General features: G+C 35.9%; 1 protein-coding gene across 3 annotated transcripts; it reads left to right on the top strand.

Moving 5' to 3' along the window:
• Nucleotides 1–1,038: 1,038 nt before the first annotated feature.
• LOC144966534 (uncharacterized) lies at nt 1,039–19,911 on the top strand. Of its 3 annotated transcripts, none has more exons than XM_078903169.1 (3): nt 1,039–1,286; nt 12,899–13,172; nt 16,288–19,911. In XM_078903169.1, exons 1-3 carry the CDS (start codon nt 1,105–1,107, stop codon nt 16,942–16,944), a joined length of 1,113 nt encoding a protein of 370 aa, XP_078759295.1. In that variant the 5' UTR covers nt 1,039–1,104; the 3' UTR covers nt 16,945–19,911. The 3 variants fall into 3 exon arrangements, with proteins under 3 accessions (XP_078759295.1, XP_078759297.1, XP_078759296.1); XM_078903171.1 differs by lacking the exon at nt 1,039–1,286 and adding an exon at nt 10,619–10,769; XM_078903170.1 differs by lacking the exon at nt 1,039–1,286 and adding an exon at nt 10,619–10,776.
• Nucleotides 19,912–20,180: the final 269 nt, after the last annotated feature.

Raw genomic sequence — 20,180 nt, 5'->3', positions numbered from 1 at the left:
ATAATCTATTTTTAATTATCAAAAGCGATGAGTTTTTTTTTTTTAGGGCGGCGGGAGTCAAAACGAATGTAGTAAGTTTTGGTTATGTGATGTTTCATTTTGTTACTTTTGAAGTTGAGATTGGTTACAAGAAACTCTGACCATCTGGCAGACTTGCACTGCCACCACGAACGGTCACACAGTGTTGCCAGGTTGGCGGATTTTCCACCAAATTGGCAGATTTTTATCATTGCGTGGTTGGGGAAAAAATCGACCGGCGGATGGCGGATTTTTGATGATCTGTCTCATGTAGTTCCATATCTGAAGCAGACGTCGGAGGTCATCTTCCGCCAAGCTGATCTATCTCTTGCCAATTCTATTAAAGCAGCGCCACCTTTCTCAGCTTCATCTGTCCAAGTTCTTATCCCTTTCAAATACGTTATTCTTTGTCTTCCTCTTATTCTTTTTCCATTCATCTTTCCAGTCAAGGCGAGTACTTCCAAACCAGGGTGGCGGATAATGTGTCCTAAAAATTCTGTATACCCTTTAAAAAAGTAAAAGTATAGCAATCAAGCTTAATTATTCCTATTTTTCCACCCTAAAGTAACTTTTAGGAGCACCTATTGTGAGTGTACCGTTGGTCTATATCTATATTACAGATCTATATTATTCAGATTAGCTGAAAGTGAAAACGATATCAGAAGTCTAACTCCCGCTCATACAGAGAAGTGGTAAGACCTGGAATGAGATAAAAAAAAGTTGGCTCAAGATAGAGAAGGATGGAAACTGTTTGTCTGTGGCCGATACCCTGACCCAGGGTGAAAAAGGCAATGATGATGATGAACTCCCGCTCAAACAAAATCGAAACTCAAAATCTTCATGCCTTTAAAAAGGAAACAGTCGTAAATATGTGGATAGCGTTTAGTAACATAATTCTTATTCAAAGACACCACACTATTGTTGATAAAAAGTGTTTTAAAACAAGTTGCGGACTTTTTGGTCGATTTTGGGCAAATGTCGCAAGTGAAGTAGGATAAAGTTGGTGGATTTTGGCGTATTTCTGGCATAAAGTTGGCGGGATTTTTGCAAAGGCACCGGGCAACACTGCTTTCACAAATCAAAACAATGTCACTCAAGGCAGTCTTTAGACAGAGACATCTCTCTCAATGGTTTATCTGTGATCACTTCAAGTTCAAGCAGAATTTTGTCCTTTGTGTATCCATATCAACAGGAGCTAAAAAACCCTCTCGTGGAAAAACGTTAATATATTCATCTCCTCAACAACAACGAAGAGGAAATGTATTCAGGTAATAAGAAGGTGTGGAATGTATCATTAGAGAGCCTCGCCTTTGGCCGACCAACCTCCGCTGCACGTCCAACTCGCCTTGAGCATGCATTCACGTAAAATATAGAGATTAAAAAAAAAAACCTACCTCTGTTTCAAAAACTAGCATCTTTCACCTTTCTAAGAAACATTTTGATTTTTCAGAACTTTAGTTCGTTAAAAAATACGGGCCAATCTGACCCGTTGAGTCGAATGAAAACGAAATTTTGTTGTTTACACGGTGGCTGTCATTATTCCCAGACGCCTGTCTGGGGATAATAAAAATTCATTATCCCCAGACAGGTGTCTGGGGATAACCAATTTTTGTTATCCCCAGACACCTGTCTGAGGATACTATCCCCAGACGCATGTAGCAAGTGGGCAGAAAGATTTTATGCAAAATGCCAAACTAGGCGTGAAAAATACCAAATATTCTGGAAAAAATACTAGTGGTTGTGTCCCAAAACAGTTAATATATCAAGTGATATTTAACACAAGATGAAAGTAAATAGTGATCAAATGTCAAATCTAGCTCTTTTAAAAAAAAATTTTTAAAGCAAATGGATCAATGAAATTTCTTTTGTTACTTTGATCTGAAAACGTCAAGCTGGCAATTCGACTTTTTATTTTCAACCAGGAAGAAAGTTGTTAATCATCAAATCTGTTCATAGTCCACCAACCATTTAAATTTTCATTACCAACCTACCTGTTAACTTTATTGATCATCTCTTGTTTCTATAATTTGCTCATTCTGGCCACAATTTTGGGGACGACACCGGGAATAATTTTTATGTCGCGGACGAATTCCTATGCCATGGTGTTGTTCGCCCCAAAGCCCAAAACCCACACCTGTTATTTTCCTGTCTGCTTCGCACAAGACAATACAATTTAGTATCACACGTCCACAAAACTAGATCCAACAACATATTTTTATTCGAATCAGAGATGAAAATAACTACCAAAACAAGGAAGCAAAAATGGTGGAAATATGAATTTAAAATATTCCGATAGCGGTGTGGATAGGCAGCTCAGTGGGGAAGGCCCCCTTTCATTTTACTCCTTTTAGCTGCACAGTCCGCGACCCCCCCCCCCCCCCCCCCCCCCCTCACTCATTTTTTTTTTTTTTTACTTTTATTTCTTTCTTCCCAATTGATTTTCATTGTTTTCACTTTTGTTCCGAGTTCCGAGCAAGAGTTTTTTTTTAATCAGTTGAATTTTTTTATTTCTCCAATAATATTATTTCATTATTAAATTTGCTCTAGATCTATTATTGTTTTTTTTTTTTTTTTTTTTTGGTCAATGATAATAATAATAATAATAATAATAATAATAATAATAATAATTGTAATATTTGTTATTATTATTACTATTACCATCATAATCATTATTATATTATTATCAATAATAGTATTATTTTTATTATTAAATACTCTTATTATCATACTATTACTATTATTATTATTATTATTATTATTATTATTATTATTATTATTATTATTATTATTATTATTATTATTGTTATTATTATTATTATTATTATTATTATTATTATTATTATTATTATTATTATTATTATTATTATTATTATTGTTAACACTATTCCCTGCTCCGAGGGAAATCTCTCTTTTTCTTTTTTTCTTTTTTTATATTTTGACCTAAACCTTAGAGTTTTTTGTTTGCTAAACCTTTATGTAAATGTTCCGTTTCTGAGCACGAATTTCTTAAATTGTTTTTATTTTTAAAACAATTATTGTTTTTTTTTTTTCTCCTCTATCTGACCATTTGGTCGCTCTCTGAATATTTCTGTTTGTTTGCTTTTTAATTATTTATTCTTTTTAGACACTATTTGAGATCGGAGTGGGGACGAATATATTTGCTAGAAACTAGAAAAAAACAAGAGAGAGAGAGAGAGAGAGAGAGAGAGAGAGAGAGAGAGAGAGAGAGAGAGAGAGAGAGAGTTTAATAATAAAAAAAAGAGGTGGGGGGAGGATGGATGGGACATTTATCCCTTTCAACGTTCTGTAAAAAGAAGACGGAATTCAAAACAAAAAAAAAAGTGACGTTACTAGGATTCGAACCCACAACGTCGATTATGGTCAAACTTCCAGGGCAGACGACTAAACCATTCGGCCATCACACCCACTTCGAAGTCGACGCATATTGTGTATATGTAGTAACAACTGATTTTAATGTTGGTTAATTTTATGTTTTTATAGATATTTTATTAACTTTCCTTATTTCTATGTGCATCTGGAAACATTCCATATTCTGGAATGTGGATAATTGTTTAAAAGAGCGGAGTTTCAAATATGCGTCTGGGGATAATGAAAATTATCCCCAGACCGTTTTGAGAAATTTGACGTCTGCTTCAAATAATTAGACCGGTAGGGGGTAGATATTTTCGTTGGAGCAGAGAAAAAGTGAGTATTATTTCTTGGACTTGTAGAGAGGCCTAGGGTCCACCAGCAGTCAAGTTGATTGAATAAAAGAAAAAAAGGCCTTTTTTATCCGCCGCCACCACCACCATGAGAGTGGAGGGTGAGGGGGGGGGGGGGGGGGTGTTGCATGAAGACGAAAGGGAGACGTGGTGACCTTGGATGACGTAGAGCATGTCAAGGATGCTGGCAGCAGTTGCAGGTGTTCTTAACCCCTTAACGGCGAAGCTAATTTTTTGCTTTTAGATAATAGTTTGCTTTTATCTTTATTATTGTTAACGGGGAATACAGAGTAAGATTGATATTCGCGTTTAAAAGGTTAAGTTGTTTTGGTTTTTTTTCAGGTTTTTGTTTTTTTTTCAAATGCCTAGTGAGAGAGAAAAAACAAAACAATCATACATGTATCTGCAAACAGCAGAACGTTTTCATTTTACAATGAGATGGGAAGGGGAAGGGATAACATTATGACAAGAGAAGAGAGAGAGAGAGAGAGAGAGAGAGAGAGAGAGAGAGAGAGAGAGAGAGAGAGAGAGAGAGAGAGAGGAGAGAGATGGGCGGGGGAATGGGGGGGGGGGGGGGGGGGGGATAGTAAGGGGGAATGGGAAAAGATAAAAGAAACAATGGGTTGCCTGATGACGTAGATCAAAGGAATGTTACAGCGGTGTTCACGGAGCGTACTTCGTGAAACTTTAACCTTTTACAGTGACAGTTTTTTTTCTGCAGATTGCTTATGCAGAATAAATCGTTTCCACCAAGAGAGCAGTAGTAAGAGTATATTTCGACTCGGGCTTCAATTAAACTATAAATCGCAAAGCTTGTCTTTTAATGATAACATTAAGACTAAGATCTGGAGTTTGGGGAGTGTAAGATGGAATCTCGCCAATAATGGTTAAAATTGTTTTGATTTTTAAAAATATAACACACACACACACACACACGAGCGCGCGTGGTCACGACAGCGAGGACCATCTATTGCATGTGTTGCAACGGTAAATCAGTTTACGTGTACGTAGATCCTGAGGCGAGATGCCCCGTTACCGTGTACGCACCCCCCCCCCCCCCCACCCCCCCAAAAAAAAAAAAAAAAAAAAAAAGAAAGAGACACACACACATACACACACACATACGTGTCTCGGACACATTAAGAGGACTCTCACCAAATCCTACATTGTATGGACGTATCATAGCTCAACAACCAATAATACAAACAGGCTGATTTTTTTAATGTATCACCTAGACATGAAAAGATTGGTGTATGCCAAATTTCAGCCCTCTGCTTCAATTTTCATATCAACATTATTTTACTCATACATTATTGGGACGTATCACTAAGTGGACATCGCATGACCTTTGAACCTCAAGCATGTTACACAAAAACATGAAAAACAAACATTAAACAGACTTTGTAGAAATGTACTCCGGGCATCTAGATTCTTAATCTATGTGCATTGGAATATTGTATTTTTATGTTCTCATTGGTTCCATTCTGGAATCGAACCTAAACAATATGATTTGCCTATTAATGTCAGGACAAAATGATGGTACATCGTTATTTCGTGACTACGTCATTAAGTATGAGGTTTGTAGTATTGACAATAATACAAGTCTCATAGCCTTTGGACTGAAAAGATAGCTATCTTTAAACTTCATTCTGAAATGAATTCACCATTATTTTCCTTATGGGTTGCATTATTTTACATACATTATCATAGTGGTACGTTTGAAAAATAAATGTTTCCGCTATATGACGCCATTGTTTTCTTGTTTTGTTTTTGATTGTTTGTTTGTTGTTGTTTGATTGTCTTTGTTTATTTTGTTTGTTGTTTTAAGATTAACATAGCAATAGCAGAGATTAGAAATAGCTTATGTTTCATAGCAATGATAATCATAAAGGAAACTAACATATAATTCAACATTTTATTCAACCATGCTTCAACCTATCACACTGCCAAATTCGGCATAAACTGCATTAAAACCAAAAGATAGAAAGTCACAGTCATTCAACAATTATCTCGATCCGTGATAAGACTCTACACTACAAAGTTCTTTTTCAAAAGGGCTAAGCTCTTTAAGAACGTCATCATTGTGCTTGTCGGTATTTATTCCCTGGGTGTAGTCAGACAATTTCATCTTTGAAGCCTCCCTTTGCCTTCTTCTGTTGAATAATATTATTCGTACTAGCGTAATCACACCGAGTCTTTCCCATTTTTCCTTGACAATGCATTTTGGCGCCAACATTTCCATGGTCAACTTTTCAGTTTCACTAGTGAGGTACTTCGAAAGCTTTGACACATCATCTGTGAGTGGAATAGTCTTTGTGGTATTTTTCTTTTTTTTTCATGTAGGTTTCTTGCGGCATTGCAAGTTATTTCCTGATTCCACATAATTGTGTGGAAGCTGATAATATGCATCTGTTCTCTCTGTCATAACTGTATCTCCAGTCTCAATAGCTTTAGCTTTCAACAGAATGCAGCAGTGTGCCAAACTATGTCCTAGTTTTAGAGCAAGGGATGGTATTCCATATGGATTTGTGTCTTTTGAGTAGGCTGCCACCTCTCTTACAGCTGAGACAACATCTTTGAATCTTTCAGATTGAAGGAAGTCTGATAGTCCCAACGATTCGCAGTTAGGTGCACTCCTAAGCTTAATCAAAAGGCGGGCCAATTCTCTTAATTTATTTCGAATATGCCCGTGCCTATATTTGTCATGTCCGTTCTTTGTCGTCTCTCTGAGGCCAAGAAGTTTTATAGTTTCATCGCTCTTGGCCACGATTGAAATAGGGCCATTCCGTAAAAACATCATTATTTCATTATACAGATCGTTGTCAGATACCTGTGGTAAAAGCAACTTTCCTTGTTTAACCAATTGCTTCCGGGGTACACTTTCAGCTTTGTTTACACATTTATGCCTCCAAAGATCTTTCTTAGAGACCCAACCCATACATCTCAAACATGGCACAAAGTTGCTTACTTGAGTTAATGTTTTTTTCCCTTCTTTGACCACCACCATGCCTGTTCCTTGCTTCAGCGTATTGATATTGTGTGCATGGTTACCAGCATTGCGAAGTTTGGCAAGTTCATCTTTTTTAGTTAGGGAAGAAGCATTAAGTAAAGGCACCATATCTTTTTCATTCTTGTGTTGTGATAAAAGATGACGTTTTAACTTTGCCTGCTGTTTACCACAAAAAAACACAGAAATGCTTTTTAGAATCTCCTCTTGTGTTTGGCAGATAACATCCCTCAATTCTATTTTGGTTCACTGTTAATTGGTTGCCTACATTTTCTTGCGAGCCTGATAAATCTGTGTACTCCTGTGATCTTGAGTCCGTAACTTTTACAGTCGCAGGTTTTTCTAAAAGACCAACTGGTAAAAATGTCGGAAAAGAGTCAAAGTCTGAATCACTAGAATCAGGGACATAATCACTGTCATTAGGATCGTCATCAATATCAGAAAACATAATCTGTATGTAAGTCTTTTCGCATTTCTCCAAAGACTAGATCTAGATCAGTTTGACAAGCAGTCAATGTCTGAAGATGAAGAAGGATGAAAAAAATGAATATGACGAAAAATCATGCGAGGAAAGAATAAATTACAACAGGTGGAGAAGAAGAAGAGAAATAAGAACAAGAAAAACTAGAAGAACAAGAACAAGAAAGATTATTGAAATAAATGGATAAGGAAGCGAAGATTAAAAGAGTTACAAATCGGATTGTGAATCGGAGTGGGTTGTCTTATTGTAACTGAACAGACGACAGGAAGCATATCGGTGAACACCGTGTACATATAATTGAACTCTCATAATATACTATCTTATTGTAATGGAACTAAGCCCCAAACACTATAGCTCTATATAGATTGAAAACCTGACTAACCAAGAACAGTCATATCTGGATTGTTGATTGGGAACGACGAAAGGCTGGGAGCAGTATCTAAATGATTAAAAAATAATGTTTGGTTTCTTCACAATTTGATTAGTTAAAAAGTAATTTTTTGAAAAAATTCAGAGTCGCCATAAAAACGACGACCTCCTCCACAAATAACTTCCAGTACAGGTTGTGTTTCCAATCTTTTATAAGAGCTATGAGACGAAATGAGATTTATCCAAGAAAACAAAATAGAGGGGTCAGAGTTCAAAGGATATACTAATTTCTTCTTCTTTTTTTTTCTGGTATATCTAGTTGTGAATAGGGTGAGTGTAACTGAAGTTGATTGATTAATCCTCCTATCACCCCGTTGTCCTCCCGATCGTCATTATAGTTTTGGTACTACTAATGTACGTTTTTGATTTATATATTCATGTATTTATTTTATTTCAGGCAGATAGCTGTGATCTGAAATTTTCGAATTCCTAACCTACTTACAGTACAACAGACTCTCTCTCTCTCTCTCTCTCTCTCTCTCTCTCTCTCTCTCTCTCTCTTTCTTTTCTTTCTCTCTCTCTCTCTCAAAAGTCTTGGACCCTTCCCATCAATCAATCAATAAATATATCTATCTATCTATCTGCCTGTCTATCTATCTATCTGTCTGTCCGTCCATCTGTCTTCCTGTTGGTCTGTCTATCTATCTCTATTTTTCTATGAATATATCTGTTTTTCTATCTGTCTGTCTGTCTCTCTATCTATCTATCTATCTATCTATCTATCTATCTATCTATCTATCTATCTATCTATCCATGGCTGCTTATCCCTCCTCGTTTTCTTTCGTAGAACGGGAATACCTGCTAGTTAATGTTATTTATTATTTCTATGTATAGAGATATGAAAGAACGACAAGTGAAAAAAAAATAATTAAGAAATGCAGTAAAACTACAGTAGAAATTGTAATGTAGGCCTCAAACATAAAATATTAAAGTAAGATTGTTTATACCGCATAAACTGGACTACTGCTACGGTCCTCCATCTTTGAGTTTGAGTTTGAGTCTAAGAAACGAAAACAACGAGGTCCAATTTCATACACACAGCCTATACACACGTAATTAACTTTACTCTGCAGTTATCGGGACACCGCAATTTTCGGCATACACTCGGGGTGTGTATAGAGCTGTGTGTCTAAACGACAAAATCGCTCCGTTGCAAAGACCAACTCATTTCTTGGAAAAAATTTGTCAGGTGATCTAAAAACTGGCGGGAAGTCTGGTTTTGACATCAAAACATTATCAGGACGTCCACTTAACGGGGTGTGTCCACTTAACGTGAGTGTGCAAACATGAAATTGTCCCGTTAACGTAGCAAAAACACAAACACACACACACACACACACACACACACACACACACGCACGCAGTCTCGCATCCGCTACGAACTAATTTTGCGCACCAATTTTTACTGCACTAAGTCTAGTAGAGCGCAGGTCCAATATTGAGGACGAGCATAACTGAGTCAGTGGGGCGACGGTCCAGTATTGAGGACGAGTTGGCTTTGACGCCAAGCGCGCCAGTCCATTATTGAGGACAAGATCAACCCCGTTTATGAATGGAGTTGTTAACCTTTCTATATTTAGAAATGCAGCAAAAATTTAATTGATTCTGATTGGTCAATAATTTAGCTATGTCCTTCAACTTGTTGAAGGCAAGTTAGTGGCCTTTTCAAGTCATAAACGAAGCCAACAAAGAGCCCTCCCCCCACCCCCATGCCTCTACCACGCTGTTTTGCATGCTCTGGTCATCTGTTACATCTCAAACAAAGGACACAAAGAAATAATGTTACCCACGTGTGTGTGTTTGTAGAAAATTCCTTTATTACATGTGTGCATCTGTACGTGGGCTCTTGGTGTGTATATGCGTGTGTTAGACGAAAACTAGGCTAATGTGTGTAGCAATAAGGTGTAAAGCCTTGCTCCCTCTCATTCCACCACTCAATTATTCGTAATAGAAAGATGACTGTTGCAGGTTTCATAAATTCTTACTAAGTTTGCTCTCTCAATAAATATCTTATTTCCCTTTAAGAAAATGTAAAGGTTGTACCATAAATTATTGCTATTAGCTCAAAAAAGTATATTTTTTGGGATGGGTGTAAATATTGAAAAACTGCTAGGCGAGCTGCCATTGTTTCAACTGATCAGCTGTAGCAACTAGGCACTGTCCAGTGTAACTTCCGGAATGCAAGGCCGCGTCACTTGGGCTAATGCACCAAATTGCATTTGGTTTGGCCACTTGGCCTCCTGTAACCAACTTTTTGGCTTCCTCTGACTTTCCCCGTTATATCGTTTTACTCTGGTACCGGTAAAACCTATTTTATTTGGCAATCTAAATATCTAAATGCAACACGTGCTAACGCCACAGATTGCATTTGCTAATGCTTCTATATATACGAATTTTTCTTATCCTATCTAAATTGTTTAACAAATCTAAAGAGTTTTCGCGAGGCTAAGGTGGGTTTGGTGGTATTTGGGCTCCTGCCGAGGAATCTGGCTTCTTGCTATAGCTAGTTTGGTCTCTTACTCAAAAATGATCTGGCAACCCTGCCTGGCTAGGCGGAACCTTGATAACAGGGTTGCCAGTTTGGCATTTTAAATGCCAGATTCCAAAAATCTGGCATTTTTGAAAACCGTTTGGCATTAGAAAAATCATTTGGCATTTGGCATTTTCATTTGGCATTTTCTTTTCTTGTATATTATACTTCAAATGACACCTTTTCTTAATAAAAAAAATTACCCCAACAGGAAATTTAGTATAATTCAAAAAAAAAAAAAAAAAGAAAAAAAAAAGAAAAGAAAACACGCAAGCCACCAGGATATGATAGTAAATTGTCTATCAAAAGTGAGTAGTTTTCTTAGTGGGGATGGGAGTCAACAGACTTTGGCATTTTTTTGAGTGTTTTGGCATTTTTTGAGTCTTCCCCTGGCATTTTGTTGAAAAATAATCTGGCAACCCTGAACAGAAACGGGGCCCACACGATTTCGCGAGGAATTAAACATGAAAACAGTTAGGATATAATTTCAACACAACTTTTGAAATTCATCAAGGATTGTCCATTACCGAATGTTTTTTGATAGAAAACAAATGCATCTTCAAATCTAAACTGCTTTTGACGGTAAGCGGTAAGTTTTTATTTATTTTTCTGTCCAAACGAATGATTTGTCCTGGTTATAGAAGCTAAGTATTGGTAACACCGGCTCAGCTCTCTATATATTATTTTTTTTTGGGGGGGGGGGGGGGGGGGGGGGGGGGGGGGAGGTTACACATACACACTTATTTTTTAAACTTTAGTAATAAATACCGGGTAAATTCATATTATTCCAAACCATCCAGAGATGTTTGTTTTTTTAGTCACGAGGTCATCTTAACTATATTTGAAGTAGTTGGAAGGTTCGACTATCTATCTGAGAAGACCATCACAAGTAAGTAGTAAGTAGGCCTTAGTAATTTATTTATTTTCCCTGAACCATGGCCATGATATTCCTATTGATTGATCGTGTAAAGGAAGAACTCCTATTACTTTATTGAATATCTTGTGTAAGACCAGAATATTGATGATAAAGAGCTATCTCAAACCAAATTTTTCAAATCAAAGTCAAAAATACAGCAGGAAAAAATGCAGAAGTAATGAAAGTTTGAACTTTGGACTTATTTTGGTCGCATTTCAAATAGACCAAAACCCCATTTTCAAACCCCGCTGATAGCATATAGGGGTATACCTAAATCATGACAGGCTTAAGCTATCGCTCTATTACAGTGCAATGATTATCTTGGGTTGCCTGCTACGTCGTGCTAGGTCAGAAATGTTCGTACTGTTTGTACCAATTTGTAATAAGTTTAGTGCTGCGACCATTTATTCATTATTTGCCCAGGAGTAATAATAATAATAGTAAAATATGGATACTGATAATAATAAAACATGGTAAACGAATACTGATGATTATGATAATGACAAATTAATGAAAGAAAACACAGAAAATATTAAAAATAATAACATAACATAACATGACATATAGTATAGGGCGAAATAGGATAATATCCCTTGAATGTCCTTAATATTAAATTGATTGAAAGATTACAATAATGATATACGTGGTACAGCTAGTATAGCAACTTAAATGCACTCATGTATTAATAATAATAATAATAATAATAATAATAATATAATAATGATAATATAAAATAGTAATAATGATAATAATAATAATAATATAATAGTAATAATAATAATAATAGTAATAATAATAATATAGTAATAATAATTATTATAATAATAGTAATAAGAATTATAATAATAAGAATTATAATAATAATAATAATAATAATAATAACAATGATAATAATAATAATAGTAATAATAATTATAATAGTAATAATAATAATAATAGTAATAATAATAATAATAGTAATAATAAAAATGATAATGATAATAGTAATAATAAAAATGATGATAATAATAGTAATTTATAACAATAATAATAATAACAATAATTGTAATAATTTTGTTTGTTTTCAGAGTCCTTTCAAATATAACTATTAAATTTGACTTTAAATTTGATTCAGCATTTCGAAATACAATTCAAACTATTGGCTTAATGAGGATTAATAAATATGTAGGATTTCTTATATTTTTATACGCTGTGCGTATATGACAATATAGGCATTTTGACCAAAAATATGCTGAATAATGTAAAGAGACTGTTACGCAAAGGAAAAAAATAGTAATAAAAGAGTTAAAAGTTATTATCTCTTCCTGGATGTGAACCTGAATAGCCAGATAGGTGATTGGCACACTACTTATACTTTTTTTTTCCCCTCTCTATACTAGCTGGATAAGTCTTCATAAAATTAACGTATGTTAGGGTTTTTAAAAAATCAGATAATTTATGCTTCTCCATATCCTTTTGTTCTCATCCGTATGTTAGGTTGAGATTTTGGTTTCTTGCACATGTTAAAAATATTAGAAAACCAGCCTAAATTTTGAGTCATTTTGAGATTGGTTTGCAAGTCTGTCACTGTCTGACAGGACAGAGACTGTATAGACACTGTGTTTAAAAATAATTTGGTTGAACAGTGAATCCAGTAATGCAATTTAACACAGAATGTCTCAGTAATCATAACAAAGCGAACACATGTAAAACATGTTTTCCTGTGTGCTGAGACACCCATTATTGTATGTGATTTCTGGTTGATGCTAAGAAATTAACACTTATCTTTATGTCATAAATAAATTTCACTTTTCAGGTCTAATACAACGTCTGGAACCATGATGGATATAGAAATATCCAAAAGATTTCGTCTTTTTAAGCCTCCCACTTCTTGCCCATGGCCCTATTCTGTAAACCGGGAGAAGATTCTCGTCATTTTTTTGCCATGGCTGAATTCAAAGGAAAAGCATGTCAATAAGTATGTCCAACCATATTTGGATATTGGATTGGATGTTCTTTGTGCCAAATCAAAATATTTGGACTTTCTATGGCCTCCATCATCATTTGGTGCTATTCGTGAATTGGCTGAGGTATGAATCAATATTTAATTGCAGCTCGTTTTCACCTCATTTTCAGATTCTTAACATGTTGAATTGTTTGATCAAATCAGCATTCGACCACTGCATTTCAGGGATGCTACTTTTCCTTCATCTCCAGAATTCAAACTTTAAAAGTGTTATCATTAATGGCTTGGATGAATGTTTTGGTTCTCAAGCCTTCTTTAGCAAATGAAAGAATGAATATAATTGGCATGACATGCCATTGTCACTGGGCGTGTGGGTCTTCCATGTATAAAGATAAACAAACCCCAGAGAGTTCAAAACAGTGTGGACAGGCTGGTGTTCGAAAATTCAAAATGTGTTGGCGCTACAGAAATGTTGCATTATGTGCATAATAGAGAACAGTGGGCTATATTCATGTGAAGCGCTTAGGGGTTTCGAAGGTTGGGACTTTGTGAGCATGATCTGTAATGTAATGGTTATGAGAAAAAAGCTTTCTCAAAAGTGAATGAATTGGCATGATATGATCAAATACAATTTTAACAACCCTATGAGTTACATGATGATGATGTGTCTGTATTGGTCCCTTAGGGTGAGAAAAGTTTTCATTGAATTAAAGATTTATTAAGTTTTATGTTAAATATTGTCCCATCCGCCCGGGTATTTTACATTGCTAGTCAGCTCCTACACTCATAGGATAACTCTTAAGTTTCGTAATTAAGTTCCGCTAAAAGAATGCTGATGTTGTACGTAAAGAAATAATCAAACAACACTATTTATTTGGCTTTCCTCCTGACGAATTATCACTTTGTTTTGGTGAGAGGGCTTGCGTATCTCGAACCTTGACCTCCAATAAGAGAGAAAAGGGGAGAGATCAGACGAGAGTAATCCACCAGCCCTCCAGGAATGGGGGTTGAACGTATGGTTAGCAATCCACCTCATAAAAAACCTGTTACAGAAACAGAAACCAGACATAAATCCACTACTGATGGCAGCACAGAAACGGACCAGAATACTGACTTCATGACGGTAGGAGGTCAAAGCCAAAAGGATCCCCCCGACCAAATTGTGGATCTGTTGTCACCAAAATGCAAGCTCATTGTCTCTTGCTTGAATATTAGTATTAGGTCCCTGTATCAAACAGGAAAACTGGCACAAGTCCAGCGCGAGATGTTGAACTACAAGATTTAATCACTGGATATATCAGGAAGATGGACAGTAGCCGGGAAGCGCCAACTCACCAAAATCACCAGATGGAAAAACAGACAGTCAGGTAGAGCTCATAATGATCAACAGAAAATGGAAGAGCAGTTTAAATGATATCAGAGTCAGGCAATTGGCAGACGTTGGAGGTGACCAACATCTAGTCACAGCCAAAATCTCCACAAAATTGAGTAAAACAAAATTGCAAAACTAAGGAAGAAACATTTCAACAGTGATAATTTGAAAATCCCAGGTATCCAAAACCAGTTCAACATCTCAGTAAAACACATTTATTGCAATAAAAGATATTACAAGCGTGACAATCCAAGATTTCATGTCAGGCAGGAATCCGATGTAAAACAAGGCTGCATACTCTCCCCACTTTTGTTTATCCTGGCTCTAGACTGGTCATGAAAATTACAATTGATGGAAAGAAGAGAGGCGTTCACTGACATCCTTTCTGGAAGATATAGACTATACCGACGATACTGCGTTTGTGTCCAGTACACACAGAGACGCATCAGAATATCTAACGTACTACACAAGATGGCCTCGAAAATTGGACTGAAAATAAATTCCGATAAGATTGTGTACATGAGGGTGTATCCAAAACATGATAGTGAAATTAGGATAGACGAGCATATAATTGACGAGGTAACAATTCTCCTACCTTGGATCCAAAATAACAAACGACGGGAATGCAGAACATGACATCAAGCTCAGAATCCAAAAAGCAAACCAAGCTTTTGCATGCTGAAAAACTTTTGGAAATCAAAACAAATTATGAGAAGACTTAACTGAAAATATACAAAAGCAATGTTTTAATTTGACTGCTTTATGGAAGTGAAAGGTGGAAAATGACATCCTCCATAACACAGAAACAAGAAACCTTTCAAAGCGAGTGTCTAAAAGGAATTTTCAATGTATTTTGGCCTACAAATGTTAATACAGTGGATCTATTAAAGAAAACTGACTGCACTAGCATTGAAAGCCAATAAAAAAGAAGAAAATCGTGTTGGCCGGGTCATGTGGCCAGAATGGAAAAAGGGTCACTTCCCAAGTTCTGGACAGCAGATGGGAAGAGGAAGCGGGGGAGACCCACAGAAACCTGGCGAAGGACCATGCAAAAAGATACAAAGGAAGCAGGCCTGTCCTGGATATTCCGCAACCGCAAAAAAAACAAAAAAACATGGGAATGTCTGGTGGATGGTCTATGTGCCTCAAGGCCTGAAGGGAATTAAGTAAGTATTTATTTGGCTCAGTGCTGCCAAGGAAATGACCTTCACAGTACAGTTAATGATAACGATTGATTGAAAGAAGTTTCACTCCCACATACATTTGTCAAGATCATTATCATCCAATTGATGGTCTGTGCTGTCCTCTGCTCTTGCATGTCTATAAAGCTGTTTCTCGTCATTACACACTTTGCCAACCCCAAATTCTAAAAGGTCATTGGGATAGGTATTATCTGCCTACTTTTATCAATTTTGTTTGAATATTTTCAATTAGTGACCTGTGAATTTAAGTTAAATTGATATTTAAGAGATTTTGAATTTTTATGACTGCCTACGATAAAATAATATTTGAATATCTAAATGAGATATTTGACCACTAGCAAATAGGAAATAGTAGGAAGTGTACATGTGTATTAACGAACAAGTTCATAGCTACATTCATCAGTACTGACAAGTGGGTGCGAGTGCACTTCCTCTTTATTGTGCCTGTGCAGTTAAACTAAATATTAATATTTCGCTTATGACCTGCAATAGATTTGAAGTGATGTATTAAGGTTTTATTGACTTATCATTCATTTGACATATATATATATATATATATATATATGAATATATTTATTCATACATTTTATAGGATCAACAGCGTGAAAATTAAAAGAAACAAAGCATTTCAATATGTTTATTTATTTTTTTCTTTTACTTTTCAGGTTTTGAAGAAATACAGCTATGACCACTACCTGTTTCATTCCGTGTCTATAGGGTCATTCAATTTTACAACATTTCGTGTCATGGCAAAAGACATGCTGGATGTTTCTGATTTAAACAAGAAAGTGTGTGGTATTATATACGACAGCATTGTAATTGGTGGTGGGAGAGGGGGAGCTATGGACAAGTCAGATGTTGTTGACAGTAATCATAATAGTGGTGACTCTGAAATTAAAGCTATTGACAGATTTGTTAAGGGGATTGCAGACTCTATTCAGGGCGGCAAATTCATTCTTCCCGTCCTCTCTCTTACTGCAAAATTATATTTTTCTCTCACTAAGAAACAAACTTTGGATTATTATGAAAAGGCATATGGTGTAGTCGTGGATGAACCTTCTAGAGTTCCAACATTAGTTTATGCCTCTGAAAATGATCCAATGTGTGACAAAGATATTGTGAAGCAACTTGTCAGGAAATGGAGGGATGAATATGATATTCCTGTCACTCTACAAATGTGGGGTGTTTCAGGTCATGCACAACATTTAGTATTTCATAGAAAGGAATATCTTGATGTTCAAAGAAAATTTTTTGATGAAGTTTTTGGTGAATTGGATAAAAAAAACATGGGTACGAAGAAATCCTTTCAATCTAGGCTATGAACAATATATTGTGGATATTTGCTGGATTTTTATTTTAAAATGAAAAAGTTTATCGTTCTTTTAACTTAAATTACTTACAGTATGTTTATTAAGAACTTTCTTCACAATCTTCAATCCCAAAGGGAAATTTCAGAATGACATACAGTTATGTTTCATTGGGGAGAGTTCTGAAAACAAGAGTTTTAAATTAGCCTCGAGTGTTTTACATCTGATGACATCTGCCTGGCATTATATTGCTTACCTAATATTATATTGTTGAAGCATCATTTTTCATTTTTTTTGAAGATGCAGTCAGCTCAACTCTTACTTTTGACAACAGGATTTTTCATTATTAAAGAAAGGGCATTTTCGTTGAGTTAATAAGAAATGTGGTCAAATGTCTGCATTATAGACCAACTACCCGATCTACCTCTCTGTCATCTGCGTTTGTCACAGCTGTGACTTGCAAATCTTGTCATAAATTTTACATTAAAAAATCAAACAAGACTAATGAACAATGGAGATGTGCCACATGATGAATTTGACAAATATCTGAAGCCTAGTGAAGTAACACAGCTGGATGTTTTACACCCTTCTTGTTTTCAAAATCTGTGTTTGACTGTCTACCTACTCTTTTCTATTATGTGGTTTGCCTTTTCTTCTTGTATGCAAGAAGATGCAAAGTGAATTTTTTTTTCCACTTTTGGTGAAGTTCTCAGGGACAACAGATAACTGGAGTTAAAGACAATGTCAAAGCCTTATTGTTTTATGTGATATAGTATCTTATGAGAACCTGCCTATTCTATTAGTTTGTCTTAATACCGTTTTTCTGTTTTACACCTTTAGGCTACTTCAGTTGAATACTGTGTTTTGAACACATTTTACACCAAATTTTTATTCAAAGCTCTATTTTATGATAGCTTATACTTATATACTTATATGCCTCTGATAACAGAATCATGAATGGGTTTTTAAGGCACCCTGCCCATCTCAGTGATTCTTTTTTACGAATTTCTACATCAAATAGAACAAAAGCTGGTAGTGTACTATGCCGAGTTCTGCTTAGTTCATGAACATTTGATAGAGAAAAGGTAGCTCGGGATAGTGATCCGCAATACGCGGATTGCACCTGTTCCTTTTTTCAAGGTAAAGAAAAAAAAGGGCCTAATTGGGGTGGGTGCTTCTTTTTTCTAAAATTGTCCAAAACCTGCCTACAGCTATCCTTGAGTGAACTCGCTCAATTTGCAGCATCACTGTTCTTGTTCCGAGAACTTACATTATTAGGGGAATGCATTTGTGACAATTGCATATCTTTGTTGTGGCCACTATTATGGGGACAACTTACATAGAAACATTTGGTAATTTTTACGAGTGAACAAAACCCACAGATCACACGACACATAAATGGCAATAAGCCACAACACTGAGCATATTGCAGTGATGCCAAAGCTCCGGTTTCACCGGGAAAAAAAATCTGGTTTAGAGCAAAAAATTCCGGATTATGGGAAACTTCCGTCAAATTCTGGTGAGGTCAAATTGTTCCAAGGATACCCTTCTTCCACCCTCCAACCACCACATCATCATCACTGCCATTACTACTACAACCACCATCACCACATCATCACTGCCACCACTACGACAACCACCACCACATCATCATCACGACCACTACTACTACAACCGTCACCACAACATCACTGCCACCACTACGACAACCACCACCACATCATCATCACGACCACCACTACTACTACAACCGTCACCACAACATCATCATCACTGCCACAACTACACCCACCATCACCACTACTTCAACCACCACCACCACAACTACTACAACCGCCACCACCATATCATCATCACTACCACTACTACTACTTACTTCAACCACCAACACCACATAACCCTCTCTACCATCAGTTCTACAATCATTACCATTAGGTTTTGGAGCTTTACTTCATTTGAAATAAGGAAACGTTGGGATTTTATTTGGCATTGTGTTTACATATCATAATCAGTTATCTATTAAGAACTATACAATATGTAAACAAACACAATGCCAAAACCATACTTGTGTGCGGAAATTCCTCTTTCGGCATTGAAATTCCTCCGAGTGGTGTCTGAAATTCCTGTGAGCCAGATTTAAAGTTGGGGTCTCGGATATTGGTCCTAAATGAGTCGACTCATGACCATGACATTATTATTCTGCCACTGTTTGGGGACTGAATCAAGTAGGGAATACATTCACTCAGTAGAACGGGACCCGAACTGAGGGTTTATCATTGGTGTTCACAATTGATTGAGTTCACTTAGGGATAGCTATTGGTAGGTTTCAGAAGGATAGCTCTTGATAGGTTTTGGAAGGTTTCAGATAAAAAAGAAACACCTGCCCAAATAAGGCCCGCCTTTTGTCTTTTCTTTAAATAAAAGAAACAGGTTACACGTGCATTTCACGTTATGTAGATCACTATCTTGAGGTCTAGGAAAAGAACTTGGCACAGTTCAATACCAGTTTTTGTTTTATCCAAATCCAATGTAGAAATGGTTATCCTTAACAAAACTTGAGCTTGTATACAGCACAATATCCACTAACGTGCTCAAAGTACTTTACAAAGGGTCCCTGATCAACAGCAACACATAACATGTAGAATGATACATGACACCTGTTCGGCGATATTACAATTTTTTTCCGACAGAGACAACTTTGTTAACAGTCAGATACTCATTTTACACCTGAGTACAATTAGAGAATGTGAGTAACGAGCCTTTTTCAAGGACCCCGCTATGCTCCGAGTGAAGTCTCGAACCCAGGATCTTCCGATCCAAAAGTGAGTGTCATACCACAAGACCACATAGGCGCATGAATGAGACAAAATATTAGAATCTACGGGTATATTTATTAATTTCTAACATGTCTTTTACTCCAGTCTAGAGTTTCTTTTTCTTTTTTTAAAAAGGGCCTTGAGGTTTCGACGAAAGGCGCTATATAAATATGCTTATTATTATTATAATATATATATATATATATATATATATATATATATATATATATTATATATATATATATATATATATATATATATATATATATATATATATATATATATATAATATATGGTTGACGTTGCCTTCAACTAAACTACTTCATTGTGGTTAACAAGAAAAAATAACAAACTAGAAACTTAGGTATATATGTTTTCAAATGTCTTATCCACTTTTAAACTCATCTAGTCTATCTATGTTACTGTATATTGTAT

This window comes from Berghia stephanieae, chromosome 2, assembly GCF_034508935.2.
Source record: "Berghia stephanieae isolate SIO BIC M18660-M18661 chromosome 2, UCSD_Bste_1.3, whole genome shotgun sequence".
Taxonomy (NCBI): Eukaryota; Metazoa; Mollusca; class Gastropoda; order Nudibranchia; family Aeolidiidae; genus Berghia; species Berghia stephanieae.
This window is presented reverse-complemented; position numbering and strand designations above follow the sequence as displayed.

Excerpts from the sequence above, each read along its gene's own strand:
- LOC144966534 (XM_078903169.1), top strand. The coding sequence starts at position 1,105 with ATGTCACTCAAGGCAGTCTTTAGACAGAGACATCTCTCTCAATGGTTT. Across the intron at positions 1,287-12,898 it reads CGAAGAGGAAATGTATTCAG|GTCTAATACAACGTCTGGAA; the intron begins GTAATAAGAAGG and ends TTCACTTTTCAG. Across the intron at positions 13,173-16,287 it reads CTATTCGTGAATTGGCTGAG|GTTTTGAAGAAATACAGCTA; the intron begins GTATGAATCAAT and ends TTTACTTTTCAG.